The sequence below is a fragment of the Festucalex cinctus genome, chromosome 5, assembly GCF_051991245.1.
Source record: "Festucalex cinctus isolate MCC-2025b chromosome 5, RoL_Fcin_1.0, whole genome shotgun sequence".
Lineage (NCBI taxonomy): Eukaryota > Metazoa > Chordata > Actinopteri > Syngnathiformes > Syngnathidae > Festucalex > Festucalex cinctus.
The window spans coordinates 26,319,189-26,338,620 of record NC_135415.1 but is presented as its reverse complement, the minus strand read 5'-3'; the positions used below and the strand labels follow the sequence as shown (position 1 = coordinate 26,338,620).

The following is a 19,432-nucleotide window of genomic DNA, read 5'->3' as shown; positions in this document are numbered from 1 at the left end:
GGTCAATGGGCATCTAATTATGCATGAAATCAAGCACTTTAGCATTTGTTAAAGCAGAAAAGAAGACTAGCTTGATCCGAGTCCTTCACTACAAAGCACGGAGAAAAGAAGAAGAAGAAGAGTGAGCTTGTGAAGTGATGTCGACACACAAAAGGAGACCAGTGGAAGCCAGCGCTGACAGAACACTTCCCAGTTAAACGGCCAGTCGTAACAGTATCTTGCGTGACAGACCTGAGGAGATTAACTTGCCCCCATTTCATCACGAGACAAAACATCCGCCACATAACCCAAGAGTAAAGCCTTAACCCCAGGGAAGAAAAAGGACACAGCCATAGACACCAGTTTTACAACGTATATGACAGAGACAGTAGCCCCGCCTCCTTCCCATTAAATACATCACTGGTAGGATAACAAGAAGGCAAAAATGATATCACAGTAGAATTGCAGGAAAGCTCAGTAAATGTCCTGAGTGGTCGGCACTAGGCAACTGACATGTCTGATATTTTGATGATGAAACTTTGGACCCAGTATGCAATCGCTCTCGTTTTCGAAATACGGCTGCAGTTCACTTCAACCACTCAGGATTACTGGTAGACACCAAGCCACTGACACAAAGGGCACACACACACACACACACACACAAAAAAATGCATGTTACAAAATGTGTTTCTTAAAGCAAATACAGGTTTTAGAGTTTGCGGCATCAAGTGGCTTGGACACATATTGTTCATGTTTGGTTAGTGAACAAATAATAAGACAGTAAGATATCAACCTGCACCTTCCCATGCTTGTGAGAATGTACATATAGGACAAAAACACTGATCACGTTGACAAGACAAATAAAACAAAACAAAACAAAAAACCCCGTCCCTTCCCAAATTTGCATTCCTTTCAAGATGTACCTGTTCTCACCCCCTCGATTACAGACTTGGAGCGCCTTCCCCAAATTAGTCCAAAGATTTCAATTTTGTACTCTGTGTCCTCGCTGAGGTCTCTCACTTCTGTGCTTCTCTCTTCGCCGCCCAACACCAGCTCTTGTGGTTGGTCAGGGCTCTCGGCCTGGCTCACCATTATGACAAAGGTGTCGAAGGCATCTTCTTCTGCCGTCCACACCAACCTAAAGCTCTCAGGGGTGATGTCAGACAGCAGGAGAGCCTGTACCTGTGGTTCAGTCTCTGAGTGACAAGGGAAAGTCAGTTTTTCTCTTCGGTGAAACTCGAGAATTCTTTGACGTTAGAGAAACGTTGTGATAAATGAGAATGGAAAGTATTAGTGATGTGGAAGGTCAGCACCATGAAACCCGAGTTTTGTTTGTAGAAATACTGTCTTGTTGCAAAGCCCAGTACAGCAAAGATAAAAAAAAAAAAAAAAAAAAAAGTAACTTCAGAGAAAAAAGGTCGGATCACTCAACAAAAGTACAGTGTGGTTTTGAATGCTACTCAAATTCAGTATTAAGTCCTTTCTGGACTATTAATAAACATCAGGATATGTAGTGAAAACCTTTGTCCAAGTGCCAAAAGCTCATCTTCAAAAACGACTTTGTTTTGCATGTTATGCAAATATTCCTACCCCAATTTATATTTCACTGTTGAAAATGAATTGAAAGTGCTAGTGTCAAGACAAATAAAGATAAATCTATCTCGTCCGTAATTTTGAAGAAGCCAGCAAATGCATTATAGCCATGTTTTGTTTGATTTAACTTGCACATCCTGTGTGCTTGTGAATTGGATCCATCCCGTCTAACACTGAGTTTTAAGTCTACATCTGAATAATTGCTCCAGGACAGGCTGGCACCAATTGTCACAGTGTGCGCTGAAAGCAAATGACCCAGATGCAAGGAAAGTTGAAAAGGAGTTTTGTCAAGCAATATGGCATGACTCCTTCTTGTGAATGGCTTCAAGTCAGCCCTTAGGTAATCTAGAAGCTCCGAAATTTCATTTGTGAATATAGAGGTTCTTGTTTTAACATTTAAATATTGGTTGAGCACAACAGGGTCTAGTGTTGTAACACTTTTGTGCCAGTCATGTACAAAGGGGGGGGGGGGGGGGGTGGGGGGGGCACGTCAAGGATTTGTGCACTAAGTGCTTACAAATGAGTGTATGGGTTGATGACTAGTTGCTAGATGAGCAGCCGTCCTTAGCAGCACAGTTACTAGTGGAAAACCCGAACGCTAATAAGGCACAGAACCTTCCGGTATGGACACATGGACCAGACTGAGCTTTGAAAGCAGTCTGGAAATATAAAGGCATGTTAAGGCACAGAAAAACCTAAGAATAAAGCCTAATGCCGCTGCTCATTAAAACGCCGCCAAATGTGGGGGTCTCAGGGGTCCGCCTCAAACCCTTTTTTTTCTTATGAGCAAAAAAAAATAAAATGCACGAGGCATTTGTTCTGAGAAGAAGCAGTGGAAATGAGAAACGGAGCAGACAAATCCCAGGGAGCTGTCACTTTTCATTAGCCACCGGCAGCAGCTTTAACTGGTCAGTGCAACAGAAGGAGGGTCACATCCATCAGCTTACAAGCGTTAGCTTGCTACTGATTTCACCCTCTTGCTACTTCCACTGTGTCTCAGTCGATTCCCCCCCCCCCCCCCCCCCCCCCCCCCTTTCTTGGGGGAACAGAATCCCCGCTCACAAAAGCGAGCTTGTTATTTGGATGAGGTTATGCAGCGAAGCCTGCAGTAACAAGGGTCTGCAAGCAGAAACGACGTGCGTCTCACCTGACAACTTTACTGTTAGATTGCGATGATAAAAAAAAAAAAAAAAAAAAAAAAACAGAGCCATCCAAGCTAATTCCGCATGCTGTCCGCGTCTGTTTGTTGTTCCATCGGTCATTTGTTACATCAAACTGTTTGGCTAATCAAAGTTCCCTCACTTGATGTTTTTCAGTTAGAGGACTTAATCTCCCTTGTAATGTCTTTCTCCACTTGACTAGTGTTGACTACTGTGCACGACATAATGAAGTTAGTCAGTGCCCGCATTCACAACTCGGAATGTTTAACGCTCTTGAAAAAAACATGGTTTGATCGACCATTAAAATGCAGACAATAGAGTGTGTTGAGTGCATGCCATATTCTGCATGGCCTCAGAAGGCCCTGGCACCCGAGCCCGAGAGCCCAGCAGCAATGGCAGCCTGAGAATGAAGAGCGGCCCAGTCTTTGGGGGACCTGGGATGCATACAGACGAGCAGCCTCATACAAATTGACAAAAGCTTCAGGGTTTTGATTTAATTCCTGTCAGTTCTCCCTTTTTTTTTTCTCTCTCTCTCTCACGACTGATCCAAGTCTTTAAAATGTTGAATGATGATTAATGTTGGAATGACACACTCACAAAACTGTAAACGAAGTTTTACTATTATGCAGACTTGTATTATTCCTCAAGAGGTATTGTTTTAGGCCAGGCTATGTTTTATGTGAAAAAGTTCTCTTAAAGCCCAATTTACACGTCTGCGGTGCGTTCTCCGTACGGACGCCGTACGGACGCCGCAAGGATAGAACGCATTCAAGTCGACGTGTCAATTCACACCAGCTTCGGTGCGGTGCGGAACGACTGCGGCGATGCGGAAGGTTTCCGCAAGCGTTCTAGTTCTTCCGGACGCCGCATGCGGATTTTCATGAAGCTGAAGAAATTACACGAGCCGTACAGGAAATCGAGCATTTAGGTAAATCCGGTATATTTCAAAATAAAACCGTTTGCGAACTCGTTTTTTTGGGGAGGGAAGCTAGCTAGCTGCATAGCATGACACCAGTCGGACATTTAAGACAAAAAATGAGCTCAGAATAAATTAAACACGACAAAATGACACTATTTAAACACAAAACGTACTTACCCATGGTAGAACAGCCATGGTAGGAGTCCCAGAAATAATGTCCAAATAGCATATCGATGTGACAACAGGCAAGCGTGGCTATTGTTTACAAATAGGACTATACACTGTTGTTATTGGGTGAACCCCACGTGATCTTGTCGTCTGTCGGGAGTAGATTTCCGGACACGCAATGCACGCGGTGTGAATTACAGTCCTTGCGGCGTCCGTACGGAAATCGCACCGCATCCGTTCCGCAGTCAGTGAGACGTTACAATGTGTCATTAGTCATTTATTTTTATTGTTTACAACCCACTGACAGTGAAATCCAGAGTATTGCAATAACTGATAATAGTGTGATTGGTGAAGTGGGTGGACAACCAGAACACCTGTTTTACCAGTCAGACATTCAATGAATGCTTGTGGATTGGTTTATGTCTGCTCATGTAACAGACCAAGGGCCCTATTTTTCGTGTCCATTGCAAGTCTAGCGTAAAGACAGATTTAACTGTGCGCGTGGGTAGACTTTCATAGATGCCTTGCCGTTTTTTTTTTAAATTGAAATCAGCATGCCAGAGGTGCATATTCTCTGGCATTGCGGGAAGCAGGAATTGACTCGCTCGAGTTCACGCAGAAGAGCAAAGCACACAAAGTATGTTAATAAGGAACTGCAAGCGGCACAGATCACCGCTGTGAAGTGCGCCATCGCTCGTGTCCGTGCGTGAACCTTCCCTCTCCCCAACAGTCCTGCCGTGGCCAAGGACACCCTCCTATTAAAAATATAATGAACAGTGGTCCCTCACAACTTCGCGGTTCACTTATTGCGGATTCACTCTATCAAAGATTTTTATTTGAGTCCATTTATCTTGCTATTTTTGTAATATTTGAGTAAGTAAAAACAGCTCTTTCTTTCATTCAACACAATCTATTACATCCACAAGGGTCACGGGGGGGTGCTGGAGCCTATCTCAGCTGGCTTTGGGGACACCCTGAAATGGTTGCCAGCCAATCGCAGGTCACACAGAGACAAACAACCATCACAATCTATTAGATTTTTAAACTAAATATAGAATATTTGATAAATTATCGAACGTTATTATTATGATTATTTATTTACTTTTTTGGACATTTTTCGTTCTTTAATTCTTCTTAGCAAGTCAGTGTCCCATCACTGTTGAGCTATTTTTAGAACAGACCACAGTTAGCAAGTCGAATGCATGAATTGGCATTCTGGCATGAATTCTGGCAGAGTGTGTGATGGTTAGTCTGTGTTTGTGTTCTCGTTTTAATGTGTTTTTCCAACAATTTAAATCTTCACGCTCATGAATGAGAGGGAACAAAACCTTTCTTCATTTCTATGCAGAGTTTCAACCAAAAAAGATTTTCAGTCACATGGCAAATGCCAATTATTTCACCTTTTATAAACTAAACGTTCCATGAATTTGTGTCCGAGGTAATTTTGTGGCTGCAGTTTCCAGTTTTTAACTCATTCACTGCCAATGACGACCATAGACGTCAAAAATCCAAGCAAACAGCCAGTGCAAATTTTGACAAGAAATTTGAATTTAGTTTTAGTTATTCATTGTTTTCATTCATAGTTATTAATCCCCATTGTTATTAATAACAACAATTTCATTGCTAAGTGCTACCGTCGTGCATAGTGATCGGTCTTGGTCTTACTGAGACCACAAACTGGGTCTCGACCTCCAGAACTCAATTTAGTCGACTAAAGTTGGATTCAAACTCAAATACAATCAGGTGACTAAGTTATGACTAAGGCTTTAATTATATTTAGTCAGAAGACTATAACTAAAACTAAATTGATTTTTTTTTAAATAAAATTTTTAATTTAATTTTATTATTATTATTTATTTTTTTTCCAAAATTAACACTGGCTGTTTGCTTGGATTTTTGACGTGTATAGTTGACATTGGCAGTGAATGAGTTAAAAGGAAAAGAAAAAGAGAAAATAGGAAATGGTTTTTTTTTTAACCTCCACGAGAGTCAGTTGAACACTTCGGGGTGGTGCTGAACACAGCAGAATTCCATGAACAGAGTGTGATAGATAATATCAACTACCTCTCATTTGGAAAGTCCACACAGATAATCACTCTCACAAGTGTGAAGCAGCAAGAGAGGAATCAAGCAAAGGAAAGAGCGAGTCCCCAGCGTTGACTGTGTTTATACCTGTGATGGTGTCTGCAAAGACAGGGTCTAAGACGAGGCCCCTGTGCACCCCGTACAGATTGACCCTGTACCAGGTGGCGGGAGTGAGGCCAGAGACGACAATGCTGCGAGCATCGGCGGGCGCAGTGTGATTTTGCCACTCAGCGCCCGTCTCTGCATCAGTAACCTCGACCAGAAACGCTTCAAAGGCCCCCTCCACTGCGGACCAGGACAGGAGGAAGCTGTCCCATGACACATCGCTGACAGTGACATTAGTCACCATGGGCTTCTCCTCCGCTGGGTGATAAAAAAACAAAAAAAAAAACATACCAACATGGAGTTACAATATTGCACAATGAATGAGCAGCCACTTTTTTTGTTTGTTTTGTTTTTACATGACCTTGTGGAACCCCCAAACACATTAACAACTTGCACTTCAGAAGCTCTGGATTAGAACAATACGGCTTTCACTTTTTTTGCCTGGTGGTGCTGACAGTTTGGACGATGACGACATTTTTGATAAAGTCCAGCTAACCGTCAGCATACAAAGAAGCGTTTCAAAATGTTTGTTATGATGTATGTGTTGAACATCCAAGCAAACATGAGTGGGTATTTGTGAGCCAGCGGATGATAGCGGCAGAAAATGGCTGTTGACACAAAAAGCATCACATTTGTATTTCAGCCATTTGGTTGTGCCGTCTCGACGGAAAATGCGGCTTTCACTTGACTGGGGTAGAAGTATTTCGCTATTTTCACTACAAAAGACCAGAGTGAACAAAGAGGCTCATTATTGATAGCCATCCCCTCCATATTACCATATGAGAGAGAGCAGTAGCGAGACATGCAATGCGGCTTGGCTTGCATTAGTGACCAAGAATGAGTCATTAACATTTGAAGGTGCAGCGTAGCCCTGCCAGCACGGTAGAAAGTACGCTGTCCACTTCAAACCCATGTGGAAGCCATGCAGAACAATGTGCAGCGGCCTGTAATCGGAGTCCATTATGTGCGCGGCATCGAAAGAATAGATGAGAACGAGATAGAGGGTGCAGATAAACATCACAACTCCTATTATCCCTCTCAACACTGCCGAGCTTATGGAGAGCAGGTGTCATGAATGACAGACAGAGTGTGAGTGACATGTGGTGAGCGCCTAAAAATCAGATGATCACTGATGAAGCATTACGCGATGCTATGCCTTTCCATTCCAATCAATTCTAGACAACTTTGGAAAACGTCTTAATTAGTTGAAGAGAGACACAAAACCCTTTTGCTTTTGACCTCTTTGTTTGAAGTTTAATAACAAAAAAAAAAAAGAGTCAGTCTATTTATTAGGGATGTAACGATACCGGCAATATCGTGATATCGTGATATTAAAACTGCCACTATATCGTCGTCGTCATGTTCACGATACTTAAATGCAACACAACTGTTAAAAAAAAGTCAGGTTGATTTCCATTTGTGTAGTTGTAGCACACTCTGGTGGTTAGTTTTTTTAGTGCAGTTTAATTTTCATTAGGGATGTTTTGGCCCTTCTATGTTTAAAATACACTAATTGTCAGATGAAGGGGAACGTAATATTCTTGTGAAGTGAGTCAATATGTGGAGGAACTCAATGTGTGCTTGCATTAGCGAGTAAGTCCCTCAATATTAAGTGTTATTAGAGATTTGAGGTGTTTATATGTATTGCTGTTATGTACAAAAGCACAATATTGTGCTTTATTTAGTATGAGCTCATTTTTTATTTACAATATTGTGACCTTTCTTAAATATCGCCAACCTCCCCACGATATCGTGATAATTATTGTATCGTGAGCGTCATATCGTGATAATATCGTATCGTGATATTTGGATATCGTTACATGCCTACTATTTATTGGAGTCCTTCAGTCAAACTTGTGCTACTGCAGCGAACCAAAAAATAAAAAATAATTAATGTCACGTGTGGAGCATGCAGTCAGCTGTCGACTAGAATTATGAATTTATGCATTTCTAAAGTTTGATCGTCTGAGAAAAGTAAGACGTTAAAGCAAACACGATCTCGTTCACTCCAGGGACCTTCTGCTCTGCCATCATGTATTGTGTGAGCCTGAAAACGAAACTATTTTTAGCCTTGTCGCGTGACATGCGAGCGGATAGCTTTTGCACTGGGAGGCAGAAGTTCCACTTCCGCTCCTTCAACCAGCCAATCACAAAGTAATAGTCTTCGTGTAGTTTTATGATTGACGTGATAACAATCCATGCATCCGTTTTCTGAACCGTTTATCCTCACGAGGGTCGCAGGCATGCTGGAGCCTATCCCAGCTGTCAATGGGCGGTAGGCGGTTTACACGCTGACCTGGTCACCAGCCAGTCGCAGGTGATAAAAAATTCGCCTGACAGCACTAATTCCATCCATCCATTTTCTTGACTGCTTATTCCTCACAAGGGTCGCGGGGGTGCTGGAGCCTATCTCAGCTGGCTTTGGGCAGTAGGCGGGGTACACCCTGGACTGGTTGCCAGCCAGTCGCAGGTGATAAAAAAAAAAATTCACCTGACAGCACTAATTAATATAGTTAATGTAGCACTTAACATTAAAAATTCTGTTTTCTTCATTAACTCTTTGACTGCCAAACGTTATCCAAAAAATGGTGCCAGCATTTTCACTCATTTTCAAAGCAAACAGAATATTGTACAGTGTGACTACATAAACATGGTGGACACCATATGAAAGATTGGATTCAATTCTTTCATGAGAAAAAAAAAAAGTATGTTTCTACCTTATTCCGTTCTTTAGTCATCACCATTTGAAATTAGGTCATTTGAGTGACAAAAGCGAAAATACTTGAGAAAAACAAGCTTTTTGTGAAAATATACATTTTTTTGCACAACAGTGACTTTGGCACTAATATTTTTTGTTTAATGACAAGGCAGTGCTGCACAAGACGTTGCGCTGCCCATTGAGAGAAAAAAAACAAACAAAACAACGTAATAAACGTAAATTAACGTTTTTGGCTGGATTCGTTAGGATTTTAGAATACGTCATTAAACGTTTTTGGCGGTCAAAGAGTTAATTGTTCTGTCCTCGGATGCATCCATGGTTTACTACGAGGTGTCGAATAGTTTAATAAATCTTGGTGCCATGTGTCATACATCACGTATTTTGAACAACAAAAAGCAAATGGTTTATTTCTGTTACATGAGTACCATAACCTTCCAATTCGGAGCGCCCAATTAACCTGCCAGGCCGCAGGTTGTAGACCCTTGCTCTAATCATTTCCACGACATGCATTTGAGCTAGATGAACAGTGCAACTTCATACCATGAAGACAGCGCAGGACACCCTTGAATTCAGAAGTAATGTGGCACATCAAACAAAGGTCAACAATGGACATGCTGCAACATAAGGTGCATTAAAGCAGTGTTTCTCAGCCCTGGTCCTTGGGGCTCACTATCCAGTTTGTTTTCCATGTCTCCCGATTCCATCGCAGGTGAGGATCGTTATCAAGCTGATCCAGAGCTTGCTGATGAGCTGTCATTGGAATCACCTGCGTTGGGACTTGGGAGACATGTCGAGGACCAGGGTTGACACACACTGCATGCAGTAAAGTACTTCAAATTGGCAAGTAGAAAACTGAAGTGAGCCAAGCTATTGTTCGTGCGTAACCATCCAGATCCGCAACATCCACCTTCGGAATGACCACACAAGGCTATGCATGTATGTTAGGACAACACTGGGTTAAACCTCATGATGACATCATCATCATCATCATTCATTGCAAATATTACATTCACCAAGGCAGTAAGTAGATCCCTGAAACATCCATCCAAGCCTCACCTCACCTCCACCCCTCCCCTTTTCCTCCAATTGCTCCCGTACAACGAGCCCAATCTACGTTCACGTCTGGAGACGATAAAGGCTGCAGTTGAGCGCGGGCTGTGGATTAGAAGACTGCTGATTTCGGAGACAACGTTTTAACAGGAGTCCCAGCATGTGGCCTTTTATCTGACACACCCAGAGTTCATCATGGTCAAATCGCACAAAACCAGATGGGAGCGAGGCTCACGTCAACAATTACCACATGAATGAACATTGTTCAGTGCTGCCCCACACCACCACTGCCATCACCCTAACCATTATACTTAGTAGGCTGTCCAAAAATACACAATGAACAGTTTGTACAAGCTTCCCAAGGTATCCCCACCACCCCCTGTTTTTTCCCCCTTGTATTTTAATTTCCAAGGTCCATAGACATTGGACCTTGTTACATAAGTGGTAAATGTACTCGTGAAATGTGTGGTTTGGACGCAGTTTGACCACTGTGCGTAAGTGTGCCACAATTATTTTAGGTTTTATTTTTAGCAGTGGCATGCCATCTGGGCAATGAAAATGTATATCAATTTGTAAAATATCGTATAAATTTATTTCCAACAGACTTTTGTCTTCATTTAATAACATGTGTCTTGGTGGCGCTGACTACAGTCGTTTTATGTTTTTGTTTTTTGTTTTTTGTCCAATCAAATTTGAGCTTATGTGTGTTGCTATACTGGCGCCATAAACTTCCGAAGACTTTGAGACACATGTTTGCAGGTCCTGTAAAATTGAAACAATAACAGCTTTTTTTTTTTTTTTTTTTTTTTAAATTTGAACCAATCAGATTTCAATTTCCAATTTCCAGTGCCTTCTGGCAGGTCCTTGGGGAATATCAGCACTTTTACGTCCTCTGATGATTCTGATGAGTGAGATTCATTGCATGAAGCCGCGAGCGAACTTTACTACAAATTCATTTTCATTCATTTTCTAACTTAAAAATGCTGGAAAGCCTGGCAGGAGATGTTGTTGTCACCAACAACCGCTTTTGGCTAAAATGGTTGCATTGCTGTTGTTTCCTGACTTTCTTGATGAAGAGACAGAGACAGAAAAAGCATGGCAGATTATTAAATGAGTTAGCAAAAAAGTGGTAAAGCTCATTCAAAATGCAAATGTTGTTGTCACGGCGCATTTCGGAAAAGCACTTTCATTGCAAAACAGGAAATTCTGTGGAAAACAGCTTAAAAATGGTTGTGAAGGAAAAGCAATGTGCCGTAAGCTGAATAAAACTGAACAAAATGAACAATAAACTTGCAAATATGTCGCCAAACTGAAAAAGTGAGATAGAAGATTATGTATTGATCACTCTGTTTGTTGCTTAAAGGGATACTTCACTTATTTAGCCCATTATAGCAATAAAAAGTTAATATTTTGTCTTTAATAAATTTGATACTTTCATTATTTTTCACATACAAATAATACCTTTAATAAGACATTTTGCAACTTGCTGTCGACTGAAAATGACATCACAAGGGCTCAGGTAACCAATCACAGCTCAGCTGTTTTCTCGGTTTGGTCATGTGATATTCATAAGCTGGGCTGTGATCGGTTACCTGAGAGCCCTTGTGATGTCATTTTCAGTCGACAGCTAGTTGCAAAATGTCTTTTTAAAGGTACTAATTGTATATGAAAAATAACGAAAACATCAAATTTATTATAGGCAAAATATTAATGTTTGACTGCCAAAAATGGCTAAATAAGTAAAAAAATCCCTTTAATAATATATAGTAGACCAAGGAGGGGGACAATAAAATGTTGTTATCCTCCATGAACAAAAATGTAACCTGCAAACAAATAAATAAACAAATAGCAAAACATGCAAATATGGCATTCCTCTAAATTCACTGACACCGTAGTCATTTGGTCTAACGAGGGACGAGGTTACATTTGATAATATCACTTTAAAGTACAGCTAATGTTTCATATTCACCGACCTGTTGGTGCTGAGATGGCGGTCGGCGCACTGGTCCTGCGGCCCCTCTCAGCAGTGATGCTGATGGTATAGAGCATGCCTGGTGTCAGGCCTCTCAAAGTGTGAGACTCGGAGCCTCCTGGGACCACTTCCTCTGCCCTTTGGCCATCAGCAGAAACATGGACGAGTCGGTAGGAGTCCAGCTTGGCCAGGGGGCGCCTCCATTCCAACATCATCGTGGTTTCGGTCACTTCCGCAACAGTTAGACCCTTTGGTGCATCGAGGGCTGGGAAAACAGAAGACAGTAGTTTGTAAATTGAGATTTGACCTTTATGCTTGTCCAATGGGAGCACGGATCGTCACGTGGGGTCGACGTGATTACGCAATATAGTCCACTTGCAAAAAGCACAGTGTGAATATGAACTGCACCAACTAAAAAAAAATAAAGTCCGCTTTTGGTCCAGACCAAACAAGCGGACTAAAGGACTTTTCTGGTCTGAATACAACCTTACAAAGAAAGACGGCACACAGAAAGAGTTTTCAAAGGTTTAATAATATACCTTAGCGTTTCTTTCCAAACAGTGCCTGTGACGCGGCAGTAACACAGCAGCAATACGGTAGTAACAGCACTAAATGGGCTGGTTAAAAATAACATACCGGTAAAAGTCACTGAGACTCAGACTTATTGTATTCTCCATGATGAGGGTCTGTTCATGCTAATTTTATTCATGCACAAAGCGCAAAGTTACATTAAACTTGCGTCTTCCTCAACCTGTTTCACTCTTACGTTTTCTGCTCGAACGCCCGCTGGCGGCCCTTAGAAAATAAAATGCATAAATTAGCCGCATCATTGTATAAGCCGTCGGGTTGAAACCGTGTGACAAAAGTCACGGCTTGTAGTCCGGAAATTACAGTATTTATTAGAGCTGTCAAACGTTTACATTTTTTAATCAGATTAATCACATCTTAGAATTTTGAGTAATCATTATTTAATCACTGACATAAGAATGCTTTTTTTTTTCCAACATTTTTTGCACCAGTTATGTGTTAATTTGTTCAACATTTAATGTTATGTACCGTATTTTCCGCACTATAAGGCGCACCTAAAAGCCTTGAATTTTTTCAGAAGCTGACCATGCGCCTTATAATCCAGTGCGCCTTATATATGGATCAATATTGAGCCGCAACAGGTCTCCCTGCATGATCGGTGACGCGCATGCGCAGAAGATCCCGCCATCTTGGATCGCTAGCTAATACTAGTACTTTACCTCAGAAAAATTTATAAAACGGCTGTTTATTCATTTTGGGAGTGAATGGAGTTGTCAGAAAGCTGGTTTGTAATCTGTTAATAATGTTTCACTGACCTGTCTGACTGTTTTGTTGACATTCCCTTTAGCGCAGCACCATCTAATGGATGCATAATGTAACACCAGCCTCTACTGTAGCGCCTTATATATGGAAAAAGTTTTAAAATATGTCATTCATCGAAGGTGCGCCTTATAAGGCGGGGCGCCTTATATGGGGAAAAAGTTTTAGAATATGCCATTTATTGAAGGTGCGCCTTATAATGTAGTGCGCCTTATAGTGCGGAAATACGGTAATTATGTTTATTGCTCAAACTCCAACAGCTACCTTTAACGTAACGATCCGTTGTCGGCTAAAAAGGATCATCTGCGGTCAACATTAATAGTGTGATTAATCTGTGGTAATACAATGATTAATGCGATAATTTTTTGCGATTAATTAATTAGTTAACGCTTTAACTTTGACAGCACTAGTATTTATGCTACTAGTATTATACAGTAATGTAACTGTTGAATACTATACAGACATTGCTGATTTGACCAAAAACTGCTAATGTGTTATTTTAGCAAGTGACAAGTGAAAGCATCATACCAGTCACAGCATTGGTGGTCGTGGGCAGACTTTCCCGTTCGCCTTTCACCGCGGTCACTCCCATTCCATATTCGGTGCCCGGTCTCAGGCCTAAGTAAGCAAGCAAAATAAAACAACTTACATTCGGAACATGTAATTGTTTGCTGACATCGTTCACCAGTTGAACGGCTGGGAGGCCGTGTCGTCAAGTGGCCAGCTGTTTCAGCTAATGGCTTCGGCGGCCATGGCAAACACAAAAACACTTTCGTGTGGCGCGATCGCACAATAGGTTGCAGCCAAATTGCATTTCATGGTAAGCTTGAGCGCATAGTGGAACACGGCTGGTGTATTTGCATTGATGGATCTATAGGGCCCTTGTCGCGCTGCAGAAACACTACACCCAATGATGCAGCCGGCTTTGGAAACCCCTTTTGCTTTCCACAATTAAGCCCTCTCTAGGCCTGATCGCCTTTAATTCCTTTATGAAGTCCCACAGAGGTCATCACACGCAGAGTTCTGCAGCATGAAATTACACCTTATACCCAGGAAACTCATTATCAATAAAATCACGAGCGTGAAGGCAATTATAGATAATAACTGTGTGAAAGCACTACTGAGGTGTGTGGAGAAGAGGGGGACGTCTGCTGAATGGACACAATGCTTTATTTCCATGAGATGGGCCTCCCAAGGACAAAGAATTGCGCCAGACAAAGACACTATTAGACAAAGTTTTTTCCTCTTTCTTGTTGTGGCTAATCTACAAACAAACTAAAAAAACAATAACAAGGCTCAAAGCGTTGCTTTTATAATGTCAGCAGTGTTGATAGATGAAAACATGTCCGCTTCTCTTGCTTGAGCAAAAGAGAAATAAGCTGCAAGTGTGATTCAATTTAAACAGTGAATGCCAAATGCCCCTGGGTGGTTTTCTCATAAAGTGGGCCTGTTGTACTTAGGCAAACATTTCATGACACAAAACAAAAGGCAAGCCATTGTGGAAATGAGCTTGCAGAAAATAACACTGTCCATTTAACTCATTTGCTCCCAATAACGTGTAAATACGTTTTTTTATGTTGTAAGTGTCCCAAAGACATATTTATACGTTTTTTTGTTTTTGTTTTTGTTTTTTTTAATGCTAGATCATACATAAGGCTTTGATGCAGCCTCTCAACTGCAAAGAACGGTTGCAGAAATTGTAGTTATTACACAAACGGCCAGCAGGTGGCAGCAGAGCAAAGGAGATCAACCAGGGCCATGTAGAAAAAAAGCTAAATTACTTTCAATTTTGGATAGATTTGTGAAAACTGATGAAACTTAGCTCTCTTCTAATGCTGATCGCTGCAAAACGCAAACAGATAGAATAATACTTTTTTTTCCTGATGAAAGAAGAGACTTTAATCTTTCTTTTGGTAGGTTTGATAGATGCTTTTATAGCAATTGAACACAATATTCCGTGGGCCTTGCAAAATCAGTCAACATCCAGTAAAACAGCCGGGAAGCGAACCGGATTGCTTCTGTGAAAATGGCTGGGAGTGAATGAGTTAACAAGACAGACTACTACATGTCCAAATAATTGTGACAGTTAAAACATTTGCCATAAATGCTTTTCAGCTATGTCACGAGGATGCAGCGATCACGTGAGCACTGAATAAATACGGAAATCGAATTTCCATCCATCCATCCAACCCTATCATACCAAAATATGACTGGATAGCTGACAGCACAAACACGCCAGTGCAAGCTGTTGAAGTCACAGGGCGGCCATCTTGCTCCTCCCTCCTCACGAGAAGACTACTGTATAAACTACTAATGTATACTTTAAATATAATTTTCAAAACAAATGGCCACATGAGACGTTGGGCTGACAACTCAAATTGCCAATGTGCTATTTATATAATTTGAAGAGAAACAAATATCAGTTACTGTGATTACAATAGAGTTACTAGGATTGTGTATACCAACGATCTTGGCCTGTGTAGTGTCTTTGGGTCCGGCAGGAAAGAGGAGTTCTCTGTGCTCGCCTCCAGACAGAGGTCCGTACTTAATGCGGTAGTTGTCCACCTGCGCTTGGCTGTTTTTCCACTCCAGAGTGATGCTTTCATCAGTCAGCTCCAGCTTCTGAAGATCCCTGGGGGCATCCAAGTCTAACACACAGACACAGAAGAATGATTTCATACTGACGCTAAGCCCTGACAAGTTGTTTCCATTAGGGGCAATGACTGTAAGCTTCCTACCACAGGAACTACGTCGTCACCATTATTCTGAACTTCGTGGGATATGTGCTCCTTGGAAGAACAGCCATCATTAAATACACTGCAGTAGGATATCCTTCCTCATAAACCTATAGAATGTGTGGTCCTTCACACACGCCTCTCTTTTTGTACCTCACCCGAGGTGATATAATACATCCAATTCTGAGCTTTTTGTATGTGGTCAATAGCTAGTTGACTGTGGCTTTTTATCCATCCATCCATCCATCCATCCATCCATCCATCCATCCATCCATCATCCATCCATCCATCCATCCATCCATCCATCCATCCATCATCCATCCATCCATCCATCCATCCATCCATCATCCATCCATCCATCATCCATCCATCCATCCATCCATCCATCCATCCATCCATCCATCCATCATCCATCCATCCATCCATCCATCCATCCATCCATCCATCCATCCATCCATCATCCATCCATCCATCCATCCATCCATCCATCCATCATCCATCCATCCATCCATCATCCATCCATCCATCCATCCATCCATCCATCCATCCATCCATCATCCATCCATCCATCCATCCATCCATCCATCCATCCATTTTCTTGACCTCTTATTCCTCACAAGGGTCGCGGGGGATGCTGGAGCCTATCTCAGCTGGCTTTGAGCAGTAGGTGGGGTACACCCTGGACTGGTTGCCAGCCAATCACAGGGCATAATAATAATAATAATAAAGTTTTGTTCAAAAACAGCCTCTGACAACACATGTATATTTCTTTATACTTTCAAAAATGGTTTAAAATTAATCTGATATACCACCAAATGCATATCATTTGTCATGACGTATGCTAGCCAGAGACTGAGCTGCACTGTATTTGTTTACAGAGTAAATTAGTGCCTGAAGCGCAAGGGTGCTACACTTCCTGTTTTTTTCCATGTGCGAACTTGTACTTGCCTTTGTACTGTAGCAGAAGAAATCTAAATAAGAATACAAGTATTTTTTTTTATATACTAGCTGTCTTGTGAAGCACCCACAGTTGGTCCACGACCCACCAGTTGAGAATCCAAAAACCAAAACCGGTTTGTGTACCTGTGAGGAATGATTCATAGACGGGGACACTGGACCGCTCTCCCCTCCGGGCTGTCAGAGACACCTCATACTGCGTGTCTGGGATGAGGCCTCCGAGGTGGTATTGAGTGTCAGCGGAGGAAAGCTCCACCACACTGTGATCGGCAAGGCTGGAGCCAGGCCCGAAAGAGATGCTGATCCCATCCACATTAGCCACAGGTTGGACCCACGTCACCAGCGCTGTTGTGTCTGTCACATCACGTATGTTCACCTGGCTCGGGGCATCAATTCCTGTAGCACACGTGGATAAATGTTGTTGACTTGTTTCAAAACGTGTCTGGGTGTACTGAAGTTACGAAACACCTGAATAATCAACTTTTCCATCTCCTAGGGTGTTTTATAGTTTTAAGACAAACCCACACACATCAATGCAAGAACAGGACAACACTTTAAAAATAACGTCTGCACAGACCAGGTAAACAGACTCCATAGAAACGAGTCCAGTTAAACTCTGTTAACAACACTTGCATTGGCGATGTGTCATCAGGAGATCAGGAACTTGCACGGTTCTTCAGCTGTCTGATTGGTAATGGTGGACAATAAGTAACAAAGTATTTTTTCTTAAAACGTAATACGTACCAGGAGTGTGACGATATATCGATATCGTGATAAATCGTGATGCTTTGTCTCACAACAGATTATCAATAGGCCTCTGTAAAGTATCACGATATTTGTAATTAATATACAGCCACTAAAACGGCTCCATTGTTCATTACTTATTGAGCAATTACTTGGCAGGCCGCTAGAGGGCGCGCCTCATAAGAGTGGCAGGTAAATGTACGGAAGTCTTCAGGTGAAGAAGACTCGTGTTCTTACTTTTAATTAAGTAAGACATCTATCCGAAAAATGTGTCTTACATCTTCAATTTTAACATTTTAAAACATATTTTATGTCTTACATCTTCAATTTTAACATTTTAAAACATATTTTATGTTTCGACTTTTTGAAGCACAAAATTTCTGAGTAATATTAATATTGATTTAATTGAATGTAATATTTAAGTGATTGTATTTACTTTTGCAATGTTACACAAAAAAATTGTGTCACAGTTTAGAATGTGAAAAACTGACTATGTAACTGACTGACATGTTGCATGACAATATTGTTAAGAAAGACACAAATTTGTTCACTGAAAGTGGACATTTGTATTTGTTTAAAAAAAAATACACTAAAGTACTCACTGTGAAGAAGACACCAGTTTTAATGTGTTTCAGTGATGGTACAAAAAGAAAAAAATTTTCGTTGAAAAAACCTTACTTTATGTCTTGAGTAGTTTTATCGTATCTTATCGTGGATTTATTACCTCAACAATATATCGCTAATCGCGGTATCGTCATATTGTGAGATAATCGTTATCGTGAGCCTTGTATCACATATCGCATCGTATCGTGAGGTAGCCAGAGGTTTCCACCCCTAATACGTACTATGACTCCTGGGTGTAAAATACGGTTGCCAAAGTCAACCCGAATGAGGATAACCATTCTAGGAAATTTGTTGGCTAACATTTTGTTTTGGAAGCTTTGGTTTGACTTCACTCCATTTGAACAGCAAATATTGCTAGTGTTGCATTGGCGAATTCCAAAACCTCTTTATGTTTATGAGCCATCTCTTGTGTTCAAGCGGTGCTGCTTTAGTGTCAGCCCCTCAGTTTGCTTGCAGGTATAATTGAAGTCGGAGAATAAAAGTGATGTGCAACAAATGTGCACCACCAGTCATCGACTTGGCAGGCATTGAAGAAGAAGCTGCTTCTGCTCTCCCTTATCATTCATGGCCACACATACAGTATATTCTATGAGCACACAGAGCTGAAGAATGATTCATATTGTTTCATATGTCTGCTCTGTTAACCACACCCAAATTTCATCATGACATGAAATGACTTGTCTTTTTGATTTTTTCAGGTCGTTCGTATGAGTGTAACACGTCGGGCATTCTGCACTTTTACTCAAGTCACAATTTCATTGAGGTACTTTGACTATTATTGGGGTAACATTTGACCATGAGGATCTCTATTTTGAATAAAATGTAAAGTTTGCTGTCTAAAAACCTCTTTGTCATATATTTAAACTTTTTGGATTACCTGACAGTAGATTAACTCATTCACTCCCAACCATTTTCACAGAAGCAATCCGGTTCGCTTCCCGGCTGTTTTACTGGATTTTGACTGATTTTGCAAGGCCCACAGAATATTGTGTTCAATTGCTATAAAAGCACGGAACCTATCAAAAGAAAGATTAAAGTCTCTTCTTTCATCAGGAAAAAAATAGTATGTTTCTATCTGTTTCCTTCCATTTTCAGCAATTAGCATTAGAATAGAGCTAAGTTTCATCAGTTTTCACAAATCTATTTAAAATTGTAAGTAATTGAGCTTTTTTTCAACATGGCCCTGGTTGATCTCCTTTGCTGCCACCTGCTGGCCGTTTGTGTAATAACTACCATTTCTGCAACCGTTCTTTGCAGTTGAGAGGCTGCATCAAA

The 19,432-nt window shown here is 41.2% G+C and overlaps 1 protein-coding gene across 4 annotated transcripts in view; it reads right to left on the bottom strand.

The window, feature by feature from the left end:
• The window catches only part of tncb (tenascin Cb), an 86,584-nt gene that overhangs the window by 10,024 nt on the left and 57,128 nt on the right, over positions 1–19,432 (bottom strand). For 2 of the 4 annotated variants that reach the window (XM_077521522.1, XM_077521523.1), the window contains 6 exons: positions 16,916–17,185; positions 15,560–15,745; positions 13,626–13,715; positions 11,752–12,015; positions 5,992–6,267; positions 903–1,175 (listed from right to left, as the gene is read on the bottom strand). In XM_077521522.1, coding sequence (XP_077377648.1) covers positions 903–1,175; positions 5,992–6,267; positions 11,752–12,015; positions 13,626–13,715; positions 15,560–15,745; positions 16,916–17,185 — 1,359 coding nt within the window. The remainder of the gene's footprint in view (positions 1–902; positions 1,176–5,991; positions 6,268–11,751; positions 12,016–13,625; positions 13,716–15,559; positions 15,746–16,915; positions 17,186–19,432) is intronic. The other 2 variants (XM_077521524.1, XM_077521525.1) reach the window with 2 other exon arrangements.